Consider the following 20,201-nt stretch of genomic DNA (forward strand, 5'->3'; position numbering starts at 1 on the left):
TAATTGTTATAGAACATTACCCAATACATGAAGTCCTTAGAGGGGACCCGAGAATGGGAGTTTGGTGCTAAGGTAAAAGAGTGAAATAAAATTTTAAGATAAATAAACAGTTCATTCACTCACGCATTCATGTATGCCAGTCAGTGACTGTTTATTGAGCACCTACCATGGCTAGACTTTGGTGCTGTTACGGGAAAAATGGTAAGAAAGGCAGAGCCCTTCCCCTTAGGGAACTTACATTCCTAATAAGGGAGACAGATCAATGACCAAGTAATCAAACAAACAAAAAATTGCAAATTGTGATAAGTACATTGAAGAAAACAAAGAACAGGGATTAGCAACCTTTCTGTGTAAAAGCACAGATAGTAAATAGTTTAGACTTTGTATGACATACATAAACTGTCTGCCATTGTTGCACAGAAACAGCCATACACAGTACGTAAAGCAATCAGCATGGCTGTGTTCCAATAAAACTTTATTTACAAAAACAGGTGGGGGGCTGGATTTAGCCCACAGTTCATCGTTTGCTGACCCCTAATAGAGAATTAGGAAGAAAGATGGGGGCATTATAGGTCAGGAGAGGATGGCAATCAAGAGTTCAGTCTTTCCTGTGGTGATTTTGAGATGTCTCTGACATATGCAGATACAAATAGGAAGTCGGCTACTGGAGAACTGAACTCAGAGAATTTTGGGATATAGCTATAAATGGGAAGCTACTGGTCTAAAGATGAGAAAGGATGAGATGACACTGAAATAAAAAGAGGTGGAAAGTGTCTAGGACTGGGCCTCAATGAACACATACAAAAGGTTCGTAGTGGGTGTGACTCAGTTCACAAATTCAGTTATACAGGAGACATCACATTTCTTTGCTTCCTTTAGGTCAGTTTAATGTTACCCAGAATTCCTGTCCTAATCAGGCTAGAATTCAGTTTCATCCATTTGGTACTTCTTCCTCCCTGCTCTCTCAGTTATGTGAAGGTGAAGGTCCCTAGGTTTTATCAGGTGCCAAAGAGTCGAGGAAATTGCTCTGATCACTGGTCCACCGCTAGGCGCCGTACCCCGACAAGCATGGTTCTGCCATTCCTAACAGCTCGCTCTACCGGACTCTTTTCATGGAGCCAGAACCCATAGACTTACAGTCCCGCCTCTCCAAGTCACCCATTGCCTTTTCCTGCCCTCTCCTCCCCCAGGTTTTGCTGCTTCCCAGGGCACTGACAGGAATGGAGGTGGGTCCTGGTTATTCTTTGACCCCCCCCACTCTGTTCCCAGTGTGAGTGAGATCTCTCCTTCTCCTCTCTTATTGACCTCAAAGATAGTTCTCTCTCTCCTCTTCCCACTGGGACACCTGGCTTAATCTTCTCAGTGGATTTAGAATTTTATAAGTCAGGGAATGCATTTGACTTTGGTCTCTGCTCTGTGCTCTGTAAAAACTCTTGAGTCAATATAATGCTAAAGGGCCTGGCCATCAGATTAGAAAAGAGGGAGGCAGGGGCACGCAGGTCACGAAACATATTTGTACCCCGAAATCTACCCTGTCGCCATTTGGTTGGGGAAGAGGTGTGAGATGAAGCTGAAAAGCAGATGAGAATTGTTTTGTAGAGATATTGAAATTCCAGGCTAAGGGTTTTGGGCTTCACCCTACCGGTAGTGGACAATGATGGATCTTTACTATGAATGTTTTGGAACTGGTACACAGGATTTTTAGAGGCGTAAGCTTCTAAGGCTTCATGGCGTGGTTCAAGTTTTAGGTTTCAAAAACCTGAAATGGAATGTGAAAGTATGGTGAAGCGACATTTCTGAACAAGCTTGAAAACGATCCGGCCAGCCTTTTCTCTCCCGCCGACCTCACTCCAGCTCTTAACGGTGTCGACCATCCCTCTCATTCTGGAAACTCGGCCCCTCTCCCACCTGTGCTTTGACTGCAGAAGCGTTCCACTTAGTTTTCTTGGGCACCTAAACTCTGCATATCCCAAATCAAGTTTTCCATCATCTTTTTGCAAATGAACTCCTTAACTCTCACATTTCTGCTTATTTAGACCATTTTTTCCTACCAGTCTTTCACACCGAAAATCTTATCTCCATCTTTAATCATTCCCTCTCTTTTATCCTCTGCATATGTATTACTGAGTCCTGCTGTTCATTCCTTCAAAAACGGTTCTCATATTTACCACTTTCTTTATATGTCTACAGTGGACCTTTGTTACCCGACACAGGAATAAATGCAGTGGCTTTTTAACAGGTCTTCCTATAATCATCCCAAAATCTCTGCCTGAAACTCTAACCCATCCTGTTGCCTAGCTAACTTCCTAAAATAGTTTTCATCATGCCTCTGCTCTGCTCAAGTCCATAACATTAAGTCCCAGTTCTTTTGCATTGGCCAAACACTAACCAGTTTCTAGTCGCCAAGGCCAATGTAACACCACAGCACAGTGTCTGGCTTACAGCTCACCCTTCATACATGGTCTTTGAGCGGTTATAGAGAATAAGATGTATACAGTAGATAAACCTGGACATTCAAATGTCCCACAAAATCCCCAACATCTCTCTTTACCTACAGGTTAGCACTGTATTTAACTCAGCTCCCAAGACTTCTGATGATTCTATTTTCTTTTTCTGTACTCCCTTCCTGTTTCATCCATCCTAAGACCCATCTCAAGTGCCTCTCGCCCCCTTCAGCTACGTCAGCCCATACATACTAATTTCAACTTTTTCTGCACTGCTATTGAATTTAAGTCAATACCATTTAACTTACTAATCATTCTAATTGTAGCATGCACATTTTCTCCCCTTTCAATAAACAAAGCTGCCTGAAGACAGAAAAAAGACATAATGAGTTTGCATAAATTCTTGCTTATTGGCTGACTGATTTAACATGTACTTTAAATTTCACTTAAACTGCTATGGGTATTTAATAACTTAATTTGAAAGACTCTAATATTTACTATTTTAAGATAGATTCTGCTGATACCCGTATTACTGCAATGTGCAGTTGAACTGGAAATCTCTTGGTTTTAAAACAGTGTTTGGAAATGCTGTGTTAGTATTTAACGCAAAGCACGATTGCTTCCTAGCATCTTAAAGATTTCCGAGCAGCGCAGTGAAATAAATAATGGTTGTGGCTTGACTAACTGGCTTGACTTGATATTCTTGCATTTTTCTCGTCTCTCGGAATCACTTTTTTTTTTGGCATAATTTTTAGTAATTAGAACAGCCATTTCCAATATCACAACTAGAGCAATGAAACCTAACACAACTGGTTTGAGACATGGGGATTTTCCACATCTCATTCTCTTGGAAACTCCCTCCCAGCCCAGTAATGGTTCTTAGAAACACTGCAATGAAGGGAACACAATACGAAAGTTGCTACGGTTCCAAGAGCTACTTCCCAGGGCCCCCAAATCTAGAGATCGAAATAGAGATAGTGCAAAAGATCCTGACCCTAGTAATACTTAGGAATCTTGTTCCAAATAGTGATACAGTTCTCTGAAGTCAGCAGTTTTCTAAGTAGTTCTTCACTGATGGGTTTTTTCATTTATCTGCAGAATTTCTGGTCTTTTGACTGATGCTTTACTGAATACAGTGGATGAGAGTTCTAATTCAGTGGTTCTTGAAGTGTGGTTCCCAGGCAGCAGCTATAGCATGATCTGGAAATCAGCAATACAAATACTTGAGTCCCGCTCCAGACCAGTTGCATCAAAAACGCTAGTAGGCAGGTCCTACTAGCAATCTGTTTTAACAAACCCTTTTAGATAAGGTTCAGAAATACTATCACGAGATTGTTTGTGAAATTTAGCATTATTGTAACTGGAAAGTGTCCTGCTCTGGGGGACTCCAGGTGATTGCTGAGGCCGTTCCCCTTCCAGTCTGGTGTCTGCATGCCTCTCAAAGCCCAGAAAACTCTTTACATGGACGTTGACACCTGGAGGCCTCCTGGCCAGAGCATCTTCCCTTGTCTTTCTGTGCATCCCAAGTTTGATACCCAAGGGCGGGTGACTTACAACTGGGTAGTGTTGAATGAGACAGGGCACCAACTGAAGCAGTGAAATTCCCAGCCCTAATTACGCCGAGGGCAGCACTCCCTGACACTCTGGACTCTTGGCTCAAAGAAGCTAGGTCTTTCGTTCTAGCGTTTGTCTACACTCCGCACCCCCCAAAATAAAAACTGCAGTTCACCTGAACCTGAAAGAGAATTCGGTGATGGTAATCTACTCTCAGGTGTCTACAATCTTGAAAAAGCCCATTTTCTCTTCTATTATCTTCAAAATCTTGGTTAACTAGCTGCATTGATGTGGTATTTCCTGGACTCTTTCTCATGTGACTTTGTGCCCTCTCTGGATTTTTTGTAAAAAAAAAGGGGGGGCGGGGCGCTAACCATCCACGATTGCTAAACCCACCACCCACACCCAACATCGCAAGGGGATAAACACTTGTCCTCTTGTAGATACTCCCAAGAGCCAAAGGAGAGGTTGACCTGAGACTCTTTAACTCCGCCCTACCTGCCCCGTTCTGGTTTATCAACCCTTTGTCCTCGCCCGCCTCTGCAGCCCCAGGGCTTTTTAATCCAGGCTCGGGGACGTGGTAGGGAGCGGAGGTGGGGCTGCAGGCGGGAGGGAGGCGGCGCGCAGCGGTACCTAGCGGCGCTGCCAGGCTGTTCCATCCGGAGTACGTGGCACTGCCCGTGGGGAGAGGGGGAGGGCGTTCGGCTTTCTCCTCCCCATGCAGAGCCTCGGGACATGCTGCAGGGGCGGGGGGAGGATCCAAGAGCGAACTGCTGCGCTTTTTCAGTGAAATCTCAGCAGATGAAAGGGGCCTGGCAGTGGTCCGCGTTACCCCCTCTCCCCACTGGGTGGGTGGAGGTACCCACTGTGAGTCAGTTCTGTGCTCCGCTGCCAGCAGCCGTGACCCGATTTGGAGCGTGTGGAGCGCCCTCGCCACCCCGCATGCGCAGAGCGGGGCGCGGCCTCCCGGACTACAGTTCCCAGAGGAACCTGCGGTGGCCGCGGGCGCCGAGCCGCTGACGCCATCTTGAAATCCGATCCTCGGTCCCCGAGCCTTTGCGTCAGCGACTGACGGCAGCTAGAGTACCGCGAGCCCAGCCTGCTGAAGGGGAGGACGTTGCGGACGCGGCGGCTGGCGGGAGGGACAGCAGGAGGCGACGGAGCAGGTTCGGAGTGCGGCCGGCGCTGCTGTCACTCAGCATCCCCCCCGAGGCGTTTCTGCGCCCGCGCGCTCCCCGAGGGGCGGGGCTGACCACTGTGGTACCCGGAGCCCGCGCGCGGGTGGCAGAGGGGCGCCCCTGCACGGTGGGGACCCCACCGGGTTGTACTATGCCGTCCGGAGGCCACCGAGGCGGGAGGCGGAGCGCAGTCGAGCGCCAGTGAGTTAATACCGAGCAGCGGCGGCCGCCTCGGGGAAGCTCGGCCACCGCGGGGAGGGAAGATGAAGGAGATTTGCAGGATCTGTGCCCGGGAGCTGTGTGGAAACCAGAGGCGCTGGATCTTCCACACGGCGTCCAAGCTCAACCTCCAGGTTCTGCTTTCGCACGTCCTGGGCAAGGATGTCTCCCGCGATGGCAAAGCCGAGTTTGCTTGCAGCAAGTGTGCTTTCATGCTCGATCGGATCTACAGATTCGACACCGTTATTGCCCGGATCGAAGCCCTTTCTATTGAGCGCTTGCAGAAGCTGCTGCTGGAGAAGGACCGCCTCAAGTTCTGCATTGCTAGCATGTATCGCAAGAATAACGATGACTCCGGCGCGGAGACCAAGGCGGGCAATGGGACAGTTGACATTTCCGGCTTACCCGATGTGAGGTACTCTGCGTTGCTCCAGGAAGATTTTGCCTATTCAGGCTTTGAGTGTTGGGTAGAAAATGAGGACCAGATTCAGGAGCTGCACAGCTGCCATGCTTCAGAAGGCCCTGGAACCCGACCCAGGAGATGCCGTGGTTGTGCAGCTTTGCGAGTTGCCGATTCTGACTATGAAGCCATTTGTAAAGTGCCTCGCAAGGTGGCCAGAAGTATCTCGTGTGGCCCTTCTTCCCGGTGGTCCACTAGCATTTGCACTGAGGAACCAGCGTTGTCTGAGGTTGGGCCGCCCGACTTACCAAACACGAAGGTACCCCCAGACGGAGAAAGCATGGAGGAAGGGACACCGGGATCCTCTGTGGAATCTTTGGACGCAAGTGTCCAGGCCAGCCCTCCACAACAAAAGGATGAGGAAACAGACAGAGGTGCAAAGGAGCTTGTAAAGTGTGACTGTTGTTCAGATGAACAGACGCCACAGCATATGTGTAACCACAAGCTGGAGCTGGCTCTTAGCATGATTAAAGGTCTTGATTATAAACCCATCCAGAGCCCCCGAGGGAGCAGGCTTCCCATTCCAGTGAAATCCAGCCCACCTGGAGCCAGGCCTGGCCCTATCATGGCAGATGGAGTGAGTTCCGGTTTCCTGAACAGGTCTTTGAAACCCCTTTACAAGACACCTGTCAGTTATCCCTTGGAGATTTCAGACCTGCAGGAGCTGTGGGATGATCTCTGTGAAGAGTATTTGCCACTTCGGGTCCAGGTATACAAGATGGCTACATAGTGCCTTTTCGATCATAGTTATCTGGCCTCAAGCCTGACACGATTCTGTCTAGGTGAAGGTTAATAATATTCTAGACTTAAGAAAATTAATCCTTGAGCCCATTTTTGTTGCACCTTTTGCTTGTGTCCCACTTAGTAAATGTGACTCACACTCAAATAATTTCCTTTACATAATCTTTGTGGCGATATCTGTTGTCCTTCCATTAATTATTAAAAGTGCAGACCTTTTAAGACAAAAGGGTGAAGATTGCTAATTCACTTTTACCCTATGAAAAGACATAATCATTTCTGAGTAGAACTCTTCCCTCTTACCACCCCATCCCGTTTTTTGGTTTCTGTTTTTAGATTCGTAGATGTTTTCTTCCATTCTGCAAGGGAGTTTTCCCTAGAGCATTAAACCTTTTATCCCCAGGTATGCCTCAAACTGATTAGAGCGGAGGGTAAAGGTTTGGGGAAAACCTATTAATTCACCAAAGTATTGTAACATCTGGGCAATATTTATACTAAATTAATATGTCATTTGAAGACTAATGAGGACTTGCTCATAAAAGAGACTTGGGAATTCAAGTGTTGTCATTTTTTTAAATGTTAAGACAAAAACTGTTCCCAGCTAGTTTGTCTACTGAGCTCCTTTAGATGATGTTTGATATTAAAGTCTTCATCCATGATTGGATGGTAGGAAAGTTTCATCTACTATATGCTTTGAATTTCTTAATGACTGGGATCTGGCAGTTGATCTTAATGTGAGCTGTTCTTATCCGCTCAACTGATTTCGTGCCACCCTTTTAAATTTAGCTATGCACAGGGACCTGGGAGATGCTATTTTGTTTCTACAGCAACAGTAAATGCTAGGTGCATGCAGTTAACTTTGTGAAACACCTGCCCTATTCTGCTTGATACAGATTCTTCAGTGATAACGTTACAAAGGCGGACAATCCAGGAGGCATTTTTGGAAAGCCGGATACGGTCAACATCATGCTAGAAATGTAGACCTTGATAACAAATGAAATTGTTGATTGTCAGTTGAAAGTTTTGAAAAGTATTTCTGTTATATATAAAATTAGCATTCAATAAGAACTTAAGCAGAAAATGGGAAGCATTTTTAAATTCACACAAAATCGTCAGAAACAGCATATATGAAAGCATCATGAAAAAGTTAAATGTGTTTTCATTCATATAAAATGTCAAATATTAGTGCGCCTGACGCTTGTGCACTTCTTTTCTTTTGCTTCCTTTTCTGTCGTGGAGCCTCACAGCTAAATTTGGGCTCTACAGTATTTGTGTGACCAGACAGAGATGTCACAAATTAAACATGGTGTTTTCATGTTGGAATCTAAAAGTAGTCTGGGCAGGGTGGGTGGGAAATAAGCTTTTTTTTAAGCCCTCTAAAATCTGGCCGATATGTAGGAAGGAGAAGACTTAGAAAATTAAAGGCAAAAACAAAAGGAGTATTTTCTCCATATTTAATTAAAAATACTGTCTTTTGGTGCCCGCACTCAACAAATTTTGGAGCCGGAAAGGATTTTAAAGATCATCTCATGCAGGCCCTGTTTAGAGATATGGAAAGCTCATGGTTTAAATAACTTAGCCCAGGTACAGGCAAAGATCCCTAACCATTCTCAGCCAGGACCTTTCTATTCTATAAATTAAACCACATTGCCTGATACACATTGAATTAAATAACTACTTGTTTTAAACAAAGAGCCTTCCCCACCCTGCCATAACCTATGGATTCCAGGAGGATTCTTTAGGGATCCTGTGAGGAAAATTGTCATCCTAATAAGCACATTTAAAATATGGTCATTGTGCCTTTAGGTCAAGTTCCTTTACTTCACTAAATTGGGACATTAGGAAAATAGATGTTTAAAACAGTAGTATGTGACCTTTCTGCTGTCACCTGGCTTACATTCTTTACTGTTTGTTAAATAATAAAAAATTGAGAGAAGGGAGAAAGTAGCATTCAGCTTAAAGAATCATGGCATTTAATTACTGTGCCATTTTCTCTAATAATGAAGGATGTGGGGGAAAATGGAAAGATAAATTGGGCTCAAAGTGTTTGTAAATGTGAATTTTAGGCCCCTGATCTATTGTTTTAGTCAGGGTGACATTGAAGCTCCTTAAGGCTTGTGCTTTATGACAAAGCCAGAGCTAAGGGGGACAAAGGCAGACTGGTTGTTGTCTATTTCTCTGAACAAATGTGGATAGAATAGAAATAAATGTAAATTATTTTTGGTAGTTGTCTTTTTAGTTTGTAGAAGGAAAAAACATGAAAGAAAAAAATCCTTTAGTTAAATTGTGCTACATATATAAAAAAAACCTTTTCTTCAAAAGAGCAAGACTGATTTTTCTGCAAGGTCATTTTGATTCCTTGTTTAGTGCTATATTTGTGCCATTCTGTGCATTATTATCACCACCACAGTTCCTCCTGATTGCTTTTCTCCTCTCTTTCTCTTTTGTTCTTTCTTCCTTATGTATAAGAAAAACAGCAACAGTGTAGTTCTGCTTACTGATTTTCTGATATTATGTAAATTGATTGGCCTTCTATAGAATTTATGCCTGAAGAACCCCATGATTGTTCAGATATCAGAAGAAAGGTTTGAAGCTTTATTCTAGCTGCTATTTTCTTCTTCATTGTCTGGCCATGAACTAGAAAAGCTGTGATAGGAGGGGTGTGGTCCCTGAGTACATCACTTCAGCTCTGGCCCATGTGCAACTTCCTTTTCTATGTAAATTCAGAGAGCAGGAGATCTTTTCTTCAGGCCTGGCAATGCCAGGTCTGCTCCTGTGTGGGTGACTGCGGTAAATTATACCTCTCACAGTTTAGCTGCATAACCTAGATCAGGCCCTTCGGAAGGTGTAAGCGTTAGATGCTGGTCAAAGATTAGGCCTTTAATTTTATGCCAGTTGATGGTTCTTGTGTATCTCCTCTTTGTAACAATAGGATAGGAAATTACAGCAGTTTGAGATCTATGACTTGCTATTGTGAAAACTAGAAAGTGCCAAGAAAAATGCTGTTTACCCAGAAGATCAAAATTACTGCCTTTTAGCTCTAAGGTCTTGTATTCTACAGCCTTGGACCTGGAAGCAATTCTGTTTTCCGATACTGGAAAGGGTTTGTCCTGAGTCGAAAGCAACATAATTCAAAATTATTCTTACAACATGATTTTAGTAGGTGATAGTCTGGAGATTAACACTGATTAACCATATCAAGTATTACTGATTTCAGGCTCTATAAAATCTTCTTAGGAGCTATTGGTTAATGTATTTGATGCTTCGTACACATTCGATATGAGCCGTTGACTCAGTGAGACTTTGCTAAGTGCTCTTTTGACACTATTATCTGAAAGGACATTTTTTCTGAAATGTAAAACAATAAAGTATTACAAAGAAAGAAACAAACATCTTCCAGCTTTTAGGTCAGTACATTACATTTACAGAATTAGGTGTTTCGTATAATTGATGCCAGGATGGTTCAGATAAGGTCCAGATTCAAATGTACTTTTCCGTGGCATTCTTTGGCTTTAAAGTTGCTGTTGGAATATCTGTATTAAACATTATCTGTCTGTCTGTCTATCAATCATCTCCCTAGTTGATTTCTAAGAGAGCCTAGACTTAGGAGACAGGCCTGTTTTTGTTTGTTCGCTTTTGTTTTTACTGTTCTTGTTCACTAATTAAAAACCTTTGCTCCCTATGATATTCCAGGCATTACGGTAGGCAGCGGGTTTACAAAGGTGAAAGATACATTACCAACTTAAGTGCTTTCGGTTTAGTCGGATCCTTTGCCTGATTTCCTGTGTAACTTTGGACAGATTATTATTACCTTCGTCATTTCCTCAAATGTAAGATGAGACCGGACCAGATAGCTGAAAGGTTTTCTTCACAGCGCTAAAATTCTTTAGTTCAAAGTGCATAACATGACCACCTTTCCTGCCGTTTTAAACTTGAGACTGTTTACTTTAATTCTGCTTGTTAGAGTTTAAATTTGGAAAATAAAATAAGTGTTACTGGAAAGTCGTTTTACACAGAAGAAGTGAGAAGCGAAGTTCCGTAGAGAATGTTTTAGCACTGAATAAATGATAAAATTATCAGTTACAATTTTTCGGGCATCGCTATTTCGTAGTCACCTCTCCTGTGGTGTGACGTAATTCACACAGCTTCAGGGCACAGGACTCCTGTTATCCCACCAACAGCGGATATCTCAATTTTTCTGGGAGTCATTTTCCTTGATTCCTTTCCCTTTTTTTCTCTCCCACCATCCAGTCCTGACGACTCTGCTTTCCAGACAGACATATCGGGATCTATTCATTCATTGCTCTCCCTGTCTGTTACTTCCACTACCACCCAAGGTATTCCTGCAGCCACCTCCTGCCCGCCTCCTCCCTGTTTCTGCTGGTGCCCTCCCCACCCGCACAGAGCAGCTTGAGGGAGCTTTTCAGAATTTAAATGAGTGAACTCTTTTTCTGGTAAAAACACTGCAGTCCATTCTCGTTTCAATGACTACAAAATTTAATTTCATTAACCCTGGTGTCCAGAAGCTGTACGTGACTTGGCCTCTGCCTTCCTTCCTTCCAACCTCAGCATGTATTCCTGTCTCCTTGGCCCATTTCACTCTGGCCCTGTCCTGTCCAGCAGGGTAGCCACTAGCCTCATGCGACTGTTAAGCACTCGAAATGTGGCTAGACTGAACTGAGATGTACTCCGAGTGTGAAGCATACCCCTAATGTCAAAGACTTGTACCAAAAGAATATAAAGCATCTTGTTAATAATCTTTCTATTGAATACATGTTTATGATAATATTTTGGATATAGTATGTTGGGTTAAATAAGACATTTTGTTAAAATTACGTTCACTTATTTTTACCTTAGTCAACGAAGATACTAGGAAATTTTAAATTACACATATGGCTCATATTGCATTTCTTTCGGAAAGTGATAACTCTAGTCGCGTAGGCCTTTCTCTTCCCCAGGCTCATGTCCACCGTAGGTCTTTTCCATTTGCTGTTCCCTCAGCCCAGGTTGTTCTTCTGTAGGTCTTTGCAGGACTGGCTCCTTGTCATTCAGATGTCTATTTAAATGCTGCCTCATAGAGACCTTTCACTGATCCACCATTTAGAGTAACAACCACTTTATCAAGCTTTCCTGTTTCACTGCCTAAGACTTGTTACTATCTGATATTTTGTGTATTTCCTTGATCCTTTATTATGTAGCTCCTCACTCCAGCCTCCACAGTGCTTTGCATTCTAGGGTACTCAGTAGATGTGCAGGATAGTGCAGGGCGAGAGCATAATGAGCAAAGGAGACAGCTATACGTGATGAAGTAGAAAAATTGATGAATGGCGCTGGAGGACTAGCAAAGATTTTTCTCCTGAAACCTTTTTACTTCCTTTCAGTTGCTGGTGGGAAAGAGATTTAATTTAAGGTCAGCTGTAACTCCACTTTCTGCAAGGTGATAATCAGAGTTTAAAAGAAGAAAAAATGAATAGCAATTGCCCTTTTGTTCTCTTCCTATTGGGTTTATATTTTTTCTAATTGGAATGGGAAGAGCAGAGAGGAAGAAGGTGGAGTTTAATGCCACAGTGAATTCTGTAGCTCATAATGAGTGGTACAGTTCAAAAAGTTTATCTTAGATTGATCATCCCATATATCAATAATATGTTTTTATCTTAATTGTTTTGGAGAACTGATATTCCTATAATACATACCTCCTTCCCAGACCACTGTAGATTTTAAAATTTAGTTTTAATTTTTTAACTTTTTCTTTTGAAATAATTTCAAACTTAGAGAAGTCACAAGGGAAGTACAAAGAACTCCCAGATTCACCAGTTGTGAATATTTTGCTATATTTGGTCTATCATTCCCTTTGTCTGTAGACACACTATTTTTTTATTCTCAAACCATTTGATAATTGTTGCAGATATTATGCACCTTTACACTAAATACTTCAGCAATTACTTCCTAAAGATGTGGGCATCTCTTACATAACTACAGGACTTAGTGTTGATAAAATAATACTAATGTGCAGTCCGTAGTCAAATCTGCCATTTTTTTCCATCAAGCAGGCATATTATAAGAAAAGTAATTGGAATATAACTTTTCCTCTCTTAAGGATGGCATAAATTTGATCAGTATGCCTTTTGAATTCTCTGATCGAAAATAGGATAAAGCAAATATTTGGTCACCATAAGCTTTTTCTATTTTGAACCACACCCCTCTCTTTAAACTCTGAATTAATTGCTTTAAATATGTAGGGTTTGCATAAGTTTGTAGAAAGCGGTAAGGAGGTAAGCTAGGGCGCATAGGGAGGATGGAAGTGAATCAGTACTGTTAATATGGAAAAGGACTGTTCAGGAATCCATTCACATCCATTCAAATTCATGCAACAGCTCTGGTTTTCTAAGTCTCTGGCAAACGGTGCCGAAAAATGTTGGAAGATAAAATTTATTGTTGGTTACTTTTAACTCAACTCAGTTGTCTTGCTGCTTCTTCCTAGCCCATGACTGAAGAGTCACTCAGACAACAAAAGCTGAATTCAAATGAGACCATTATAACTCAACAGCCTGTATCCGATTCCCACGTGGCAGAACTCCAGGAAAAAATCCAGCAAAATGAGGCCACCAACAAGGTACGTCCACCACCGTGTCCTCTTCGAGACCACAAGCTTTCCCGAGGATGTGACTGACTCCAGTCGAGTCTGTCAGCCTCTCTGAGTAGGGCTTGGGAGATGGACACTGTGTGTGCCTGGTAGTATTTGATCTAAAAGTATAGTCCTTTATTTCTCATCTGGATTTTAGCCTGTTCTGCACGGATCAGAATTTCCGGTGCCTCCTAGGTCTGTGATGAAAACTCGAATGAAGTCTTTACCTGTATGAGGTGCCCAGACAGGAGGTTTGTGCTTCTGACTTTGGCTTAACCTCTCATCACCTCATATCACATGGATTTTAACATCTGCTTAGAAGGGAATTACCGTAATTCGGATGCTGAGCTTCAGGCCCGGTGTAGTCCTGTCCCATCATAGATAGCAGAAGCTCCTTGGTCTTTGTGTAAGGGATCCACAGTGACTTGTGTGGCCCAGTGCCTAGTATGGCTGCCATCATAAAGAAAGCACAATGCGTGAGAACCGAAGCAATTGAATACCAAAGGAAGTATCTCATCTATCCTGCTACTTTCTCTTGCTGATTGACTTAATACTTTAATGGTTACTGTATGTGGGGGAAAGTAGCAAGGTGATATTCCTGAAGAAGTCCTTTAAAACTAAATTTGAGGACGGACTTTATGGTTGCATTTGAGATTAAAAGAAATCATTGACCTAACCGTTTTTCTTTGCTGAATTCAGATTCTTCAAGAGAAACTGAATGAAATGGACTACGAACTGAAGTCTGCTCAGGAGTCAACTCAGAAGCAAGATGGTGTAATTCAGAGCCTCAAAGAAACTCTGAAAAGCAGGGAAAGTGAGGTAAATACTTGGCAATCAAGGACCTGTGAGGAAACGATTTGACTCATCCTAGTGGAAAAGTATTCTGTATTTCGTAGAGGTGGATATTGTCAGACTAACAAATCTTAGCCTAGAGAAGTTGTAGCTTGACCTAAATTGATGTTTCGGAACAGTCCTGTTACGGGTGAGATAATGGAATTTATGTTTGGTTTACTAATACGTTTGGCACTTCCTCTCTCTCTTTCAGACCGAGGAGTTGTACCAGGTAATCGAAGGTCAGAACGACACGATGGCGAAGCTCCGCGAGATGCTGCACCAGAGCGAGCTTGGACAGCTCCACGTGCGTGAGGGTCACCCGGGCGAGGCTGGTTGAGGAAGCGCCATTCTTAGCCACAGCCTCGACCTTGCTGGTCTTCTCGGCTGCTCGGTGCTCGCCTTCCTTGAGGTTATGGTTCTTACTCTCTTTTTCAGAGTTCGGAAGGTGCTTCTGCAGCTCAGCAGCAGGTGGCTTTGCTTGACCTTCAGAGTGCTTTATTCTGCAGCCAGCTGGAAATACAGAAGCTCCAGAGGGTGGTCCGACAAAAGGAACGCCAGCTGGCCGATGCCGAACGATGTGTCCAGTTTGCAGAGGCTGCGGCCCATGACAGAGAACAGCAGAGAGAGGCTTCTTGGCAGCATAACCAGGTAAATCATTAATCCTTTTGTGGCCCTAAATGCTGACTTTGCCCCGACAATAGCTTGTTATCAGGACAGTTCGTATTGAACCCTTGAGTCATTCATTTGCTTAATCTAAGTAGCTCAGTTCATTTTGCTGCCCTCATACCATGTGTTGAATTTTGGGCTGTGTTCTGGAAATACAAGAGTAAAAATCCCAGGCTCTTTCTCTTAAGTTCTTTGTAATTTAATGTGAGAGACGGTCACGTAAACAGAATTTCGGTGTGGTAAATACTACAGAGGAGGTACGCATAGGGTCCTATAGAAGTAGGAGGGGGTGGGCAAGGGCGAAGGGAAAGCTTCATGAAGGAGGCAGCATCTGAAGTTATTCTCGAAGGATGGCGAAAGCCAGCGAGACAGGAAGGTGGGAAGGACAACTGAGACCCAGGGATGGCATGCGCAGTTAACCGTGTATACATGTATTTTAAAATAAAACACATAACTCAATGGTTTCTTGTTAGCTTAGAGCATATGCTATCAATTTTTTTTTTAAAGATTTAAAAGGATGATAGAACTATTCTATCCTTGATCTTACAGTAAAGTAAAAAATCCGGGTTTATAGTGTGACGGTCATGCTTAGCAGTTATAAAAATCTATCATTTTTAAACCAAAAAATTAGTATCGAACTACGATATCAAATTTACATTCTATCCCTATTCAATTTGCACAGCTTCCCACATCCTGTTTGATTCATGTATGTTTCTATAGTCACTTTAAGAATTGCACTTTGTGCTACTTTATATTTCCTTGCACATGCCTGGAAAGTTTTAAGGCCTTCATATCTAATGTGACCGTGTGAAAATTTTGGATTGTTTAAAAAAGGAAATCTCTTTAATTCAGGAATTGCGAAAAGCCTTGCAGCAGATACAAGGAGAATTGCAGAATAAGAGCCAACAGCTTCTTACTCTGGAGACTGAAAAATACAATGAGATTCGAACCCAGGAGCAACACATTCAGCACCTAAATCACAGTCTGAGTCACAAAGAGCAGCTGCTTCAGGTGAGTCCACATAATGATTTCAACCATCACTAGCCTCAGAGAGCCCTGAAAGTTTTTGTTCACATAACCTCAAGATAGCAGTCCACCTGTGTCGAGTACCTGCTGCATGTAGAACATTGAGAGCTGGGAATCAGGAAGGTTCAAAATAAATAGTAAGTACAGTCTGTGATCCAAGATGCTCACCCACAAGTGTAAGAAACAATAAAGACAGACCCGAAAGTCTTAATCTCTACTCGGTGAGTGGTTATTCAGCCTCTCTGTGAGTGTCAGGTAGCGTGCCGTGCCGGGAGACAAGGAGAAGATATGCCCACTGCTCTCAGTCTCGCAGGTGAAGACATTTGTATAGAAATTGCCACAGTTATTTAGACGATGAAACGAAAGTTTTAGGGAGAAGTGGAACGCTAAGGAAGAGTGATCAGTTCTGCCGCCTGCTCTAAGCTTCAGTCACATTACTCCCTCGCCTTTCACAGAGCACACAGTGTTTTCAGAGTATGCATTTATTGTGCATACATTGTTTTTCCTCTGGTAGAAATACCCGCACCGGTGACCTCTTCACTTGAGAAGCTTCTGTCCTTTTAAGACTCAGAGCAACTGGAACCTCTTTCGTGAGATCTTTAGGGACACCTTCAGGCAAAGTTAGACAGTGCATCCTTGTGCCCCTAGTAGGTAGCCACACACACACACACACACACACACACACACACATACAGAATAGTCAACAATTTATATGTCTTATCTCTGCTAAACTGTGTTCCCCTTGAGAGTGACCACATTTTGTTTTTTATCCCGAATAACTAACAAATTGCTCGGCAAAGTGTCGGAGTTCCACTAATATTGGATAAACGAATAAAAGAAAATATTTTTTGGTCTCATTAGGAATTTCGGGAGCTCCTGCAGTATCGAGATAACTCGGACAAAGCCTTTGAAGCAAATGAAATGTTGCTTGTGAAACTGCGGCAGCGGATACAGGATAGAGACGTCGCTCTAGAGGTGTGTCCCACAATGTTGCTGACAGCGCTGTGGGTTTTCGTGCCCACACAGCTTCTATAGAAATGTGTGTCTACTTACTTTGCCGCCTTTCGGAGTTGACGTTTCATTCCTTTACATTTGGACTCTTACTGGCAAAGGGTGGTCATGACAGTGACCATGGCGGAGCTTCAGCGTGCTTGCTTTCCTTGCAGCGGGCCATAGACGAGAAGTTCTCCTCTCTAGAAGAAAAGGAGAAAGAGCTGCGGCAGCTCCGTCTTGCCGTGAGAGAGCGCGACCACGACCTGGAGAGGCTGCGTGGGGTCCTCTCCTCTAACGAAGCCACCATGCAGGTGAGAGCGAAAGCCGGCATGACGCGGCCCCCTCTCCCACCCGGACTCCTGAAGCATCGGCCCCTTCCACCATTTTCCAAAAACCAGGGTATTAGCTTCATGAGGAAAAAAAAAAATACAAAACCAAACAAAAACAGCAGTCATTGGTTTCATCACTGTAGGTTAGAAAGTGAGAAGTTTTAGCACTTGCAGGAACTTTGCGGGGGAGGCAGTGAATGTGGATTCGTATACATGGTTCTAATTCATTTCTAGTCCTTGTCAATATCTGTATACTTTTACATAAGCATCACCAGGCGCAACTATTGTATCGTGGCCTTCTCTTTAATGTTGTATGTATGTCCCTGTATGGCCACCGCCAGAACACTTGTTTATTTTATTGATATTTACTGTGGGCTATTTTTGTATATTTCTTTTAGAGCTTATATACCTAACCGCTTGTCACTTCTTAAAGTCTTTCACTTCCTCTATAGCACAGCTGGCTCCCTCCAAAATATTTCCTTTATCATTTGCCATATATTTATCTCTCTATAAACTAGATGAGAGTTTCTAAAAACAGAAAATAGATTAGTTTGGCATTGTTAGATTAAACACTAAGTTTCCTTTTCTTGTAAAGAAGTTGCTGGATAATTTAGGAGGTGATGTAAAGGTGGATCCAGTTTCTTATCTATCTGAAGAGTGGGTGGCCCTTTGACTCACAGTTGCTTTCCTTGTGACCATAGAGTCTGGAGAGTCTCCTGAGGGCCAAAGGCCTGGAAGTGGAACAGTTATCTGCTACCTGTCAAAACCTCCAGTGGCTGAAGGAAGAAATGGAAACCAAATTTGGCCGTTGGCAAAAGGAACAAGAAAGTATCATTCAGCAGTTGCAGACGTCTCTGCACGACAGGAACAAAGAAGTAGAGGCAAGACTTTAGTTAACTTAGAGGCAGTTGGTTTAGTGATTACATAACTCCGTCTCGGAAGAGGGCTCTTGAAGTCTGGAGTCAGTGACCCAAGTCTCATTCCACTCTGTGCCGAGACAAGTCATTGGCTTTCCCTCGGACCTTTGTCCCTACACCTGTAAACTCACGGAGACAATTACCTTTCTCAAAGGAATTCTGTGAAAATCGATGAGATCTAAAAATGCACCTCCGATATGGAAGCTAACCTTTAGTAGTTAGGGTGCTCATGCTGTGTAGGTACCATTTTAAGAGCCTAGTGCATATTCCGAATCCTCATAAGTCTGTGAGGTACATACTTTTATTCCTCTTTTACGGATAAGTTAACAGATTTCCAACGTGAGGTGACTTGTCCAAAGTGAGATCGCCGATCAGTAGCAGAGCCAGCGTGCAGCCCAGGCAGCGCGGAGCCACGGTTTTAACCACCGACTGCCTCTGGGTGTGGAAATAGGAGCTGTACCACTGTGCTAAAAAATGCGGCGCTCGTCATTCTTTTTCAGCGTATTTTTTGTCCCACCCATGAAGTTACACTGGGGGAGAAAATAAATGAATGAACCGAGTATTCATTGATTCTCATTTAATAACTATTATGTGTCCTGAGCAAATAGGGGAAAAGACTTATTTCACAAAACAATATCTAAGTTGCATCTATAACAGTGAAAAGCCTTTCTGTATTGTAGTGTTCATTCACTGAGCACATATTTACAGCCTCCTGTGTGCTAGATCCAGGTAAACAGAACTAAATAAGATATACTTGCTCTTCAAAATCTCACAGCTCCTCCTGTAGTACAGTCTACCCTTCGTAGTAGAGGCGATTCTTTCCTTCAAAACTTACACTCTTTCTTCTGTCTTAGGATCTCAGTGCAACGCTGCTCTGCAAACTCGGACCAGGACAGAGCGAGATCGCGGAGGAGCTGTGCCAGCGTCTGCAGCGGAAGGAAAGGGCGCTGCAGGACCTCCTCAGTGACCGAAACAGGCAAGCAGCGGAGCACGAAGTGGAGATTCAGGGCCTGCTGCAGTCTGTGAGCGCCAGGGAGCAGGCGAGCCAGGTGAGGGCTAACGCGCAGACCGGAGGGGCGTCCCTCAGCACGTTTGTAGTCTGCGCGTAGGAAGCCTTTGAACCTCGTGATGTGCGTTTATGTCCTTTTACGGTCTATTCTTTTAGATTTTTTTTGTTGAGTCTGTTAACTAGACTACAGTTTTACATCGTTCATCAAAGTGTGTAATATTTTGAGAACACTTTGTATTGGAACGGTGCCTGAACAGTACATGTTCCCGCCCATCAACTTCATGTCTATCTTATTTTCCTTAATATTCTGATAATTTTGAAAGAAAGGAATAGGGAGTTCTGGAATGTTTTGATTTTGATTCTAAATTATCAAGACTTGAGTGATAGTTTGTATTTCCAGCCAGGGTGTGGGAAAACTTACACTTCACATATTTTCTCTTAATCTTTGTAAAATCTGAATGATCTTGAGAAAAAAAAAAAAAATTGTGTTTTTCAAAGCCACGATGAGAATATATAATCTCTTAATAACGTGGGGTAAGTTAATCTCAAAATAATGGTACACAGGTATTTCAAAAGTAAATTCCTAATGTCTCCTCATTCTCGTATACCTTCCTCCCCCAGGCTGGAGACTGGCATAGTTGACTTGTGCCGCATTTCAGGGACCAGTCACCTAAAATCTCCGTAGGCAGTTTTTAGAGAGAACTAGATTCTTACCATCTGCCTGCGTTACCTAACCATCACGTTTCTAGTGCCTCCGTATATAATGGAGCGCTGACGTTCCACTCCTCTAATTCTCAGGCCCACTGAGTAAATACACATTTTGTCAGAAACACGCTGCCTCGTGCTGCAGAAATGGCTTCTGTGATGTATACCTAACAAAACCTTTGCGAGCTATTCAAGTCTCTGGCAAGAGCCTAATAAGTCTTTATATGAGTTTTCTTTTTAACCCCTTCGTTATTTGGAAGAATTAGTCTTATTACATCTCAGAAAGAAATACTGTAGGCCGCTGGCAGTAAAATAATGGATCCTAGGAGATGACGGAAATGGCAGAAGAGCCCCAACGCGAGAGGAGCAATGGCTGCGTTCTTCAGATCTGCTTCTCAAATTTTACATGCAGAAGAATCCCCTCGGTAGCTTTTTAAAAACATGGATTCCCAGGCTCATCTCAGAGATAGAAATTGGCGGGTAGACAGGGTGGGGGGGACTCAT

The 20,201-nt window shown here is 43.2% G+C and overlaps 1 protein-coding gene and 1 long non-coding RNA gene across 8 annotated transcripts in view; one reads left to right on the forward strand and one right to left on the reverse strand.

The window, feature by feature from the left end:
- Positions 1 to 20,201, forward strand: part of PDE4DIP (phosphodiesterase 4D interacting protein) — a 179,228-nt gene that overhangs the window by 105,573 nt on the left and 53,454 nt on the right. For 3 of the 5 annotated variants that reach the window (XM_039841355.1, XM_039841356.1, XM_039841357.1), the window contains exons 1-10: positions 5,440 to 6,564; positions 13,075 to 13,206; positions 13,918 to 14,037; positions 14,264 to 14,356; positions 14,488 to 14,700; positions 15,571 to 15,729; positions 16,606 to 16,719; positions 16,911 to 17,048; positions 17,768 to 17,947; positions 18,838 to 19,032. In XM_039841355.1, coding sequence (XP_039697289.1) covers positions 5,440 to 6,564; positions 13,075 to 13,206; positions 13,918 to 14,037; positions 14,264 to 14,356; positions 14,488 to 14,700; positions 15,571 to 15,729; positions 16,606 to 16,719; positions 16,911 to 17,048; positions 17,768 to 17,947; positions 18,838 to 19,032 — 2,469 coding nt within the window. Of the gene's footprint in view, positions 1 to 5,124; positions 6,565 to 13,074; positions 13,207 to 13,917; positions 14,038 to 14,263; positions 14,357 to 14,487; positions 14,701 to 15,570; positions 15,730 to 16,605; positions 16,720 to 16,910; positions 17,049 to 17,767; positions 17,948 to 18,837; positions 19,033 to 20,201 lie in introns of those variants that run through there. The other 2 variants (XM_039841358.1, XM_039841359.1) reach the window with 2 other exon arrangements.
- On the reverse strand, positions 459 to 4,771 carry LOC120585126 (uncharacterized). Of its 3 annotated transcripts, none has more exons than XR_005648237.1 (2): positions 4,632 to 4,771; positions 459 to 3,644 (listed from the first exon to the last, which is right to left on the reverse strand). It is a non-coding gene; the product is annotated as an uncharacterized LOC120585126 (long non-coding RNA). The 3 variants fall into 3 exon arrangements; XR_005648236.1 differs by lacking the exon at positions 4,632 to 4,771 and adding an exon at positions 4,497 to 4,631; XR_005648235.1 differs by lacking the exon at positions 4,632 to 4,771 and adding an exon at positions 3,999 to 4,624.

This window comes from Pteropus medius, unplaced genomic scaffold, assembly GCF_902729225.1.
Source record: "Pteropus medius unplaced genomic scaffold, Ma_sr-lr_union100, whole genome shotgun sequence".
NCBI lineage: Eukaryota > Metazoa > Chordata > Mammalia > Chiroptera > Pteropodidae > Pteropus > Pteropus medius.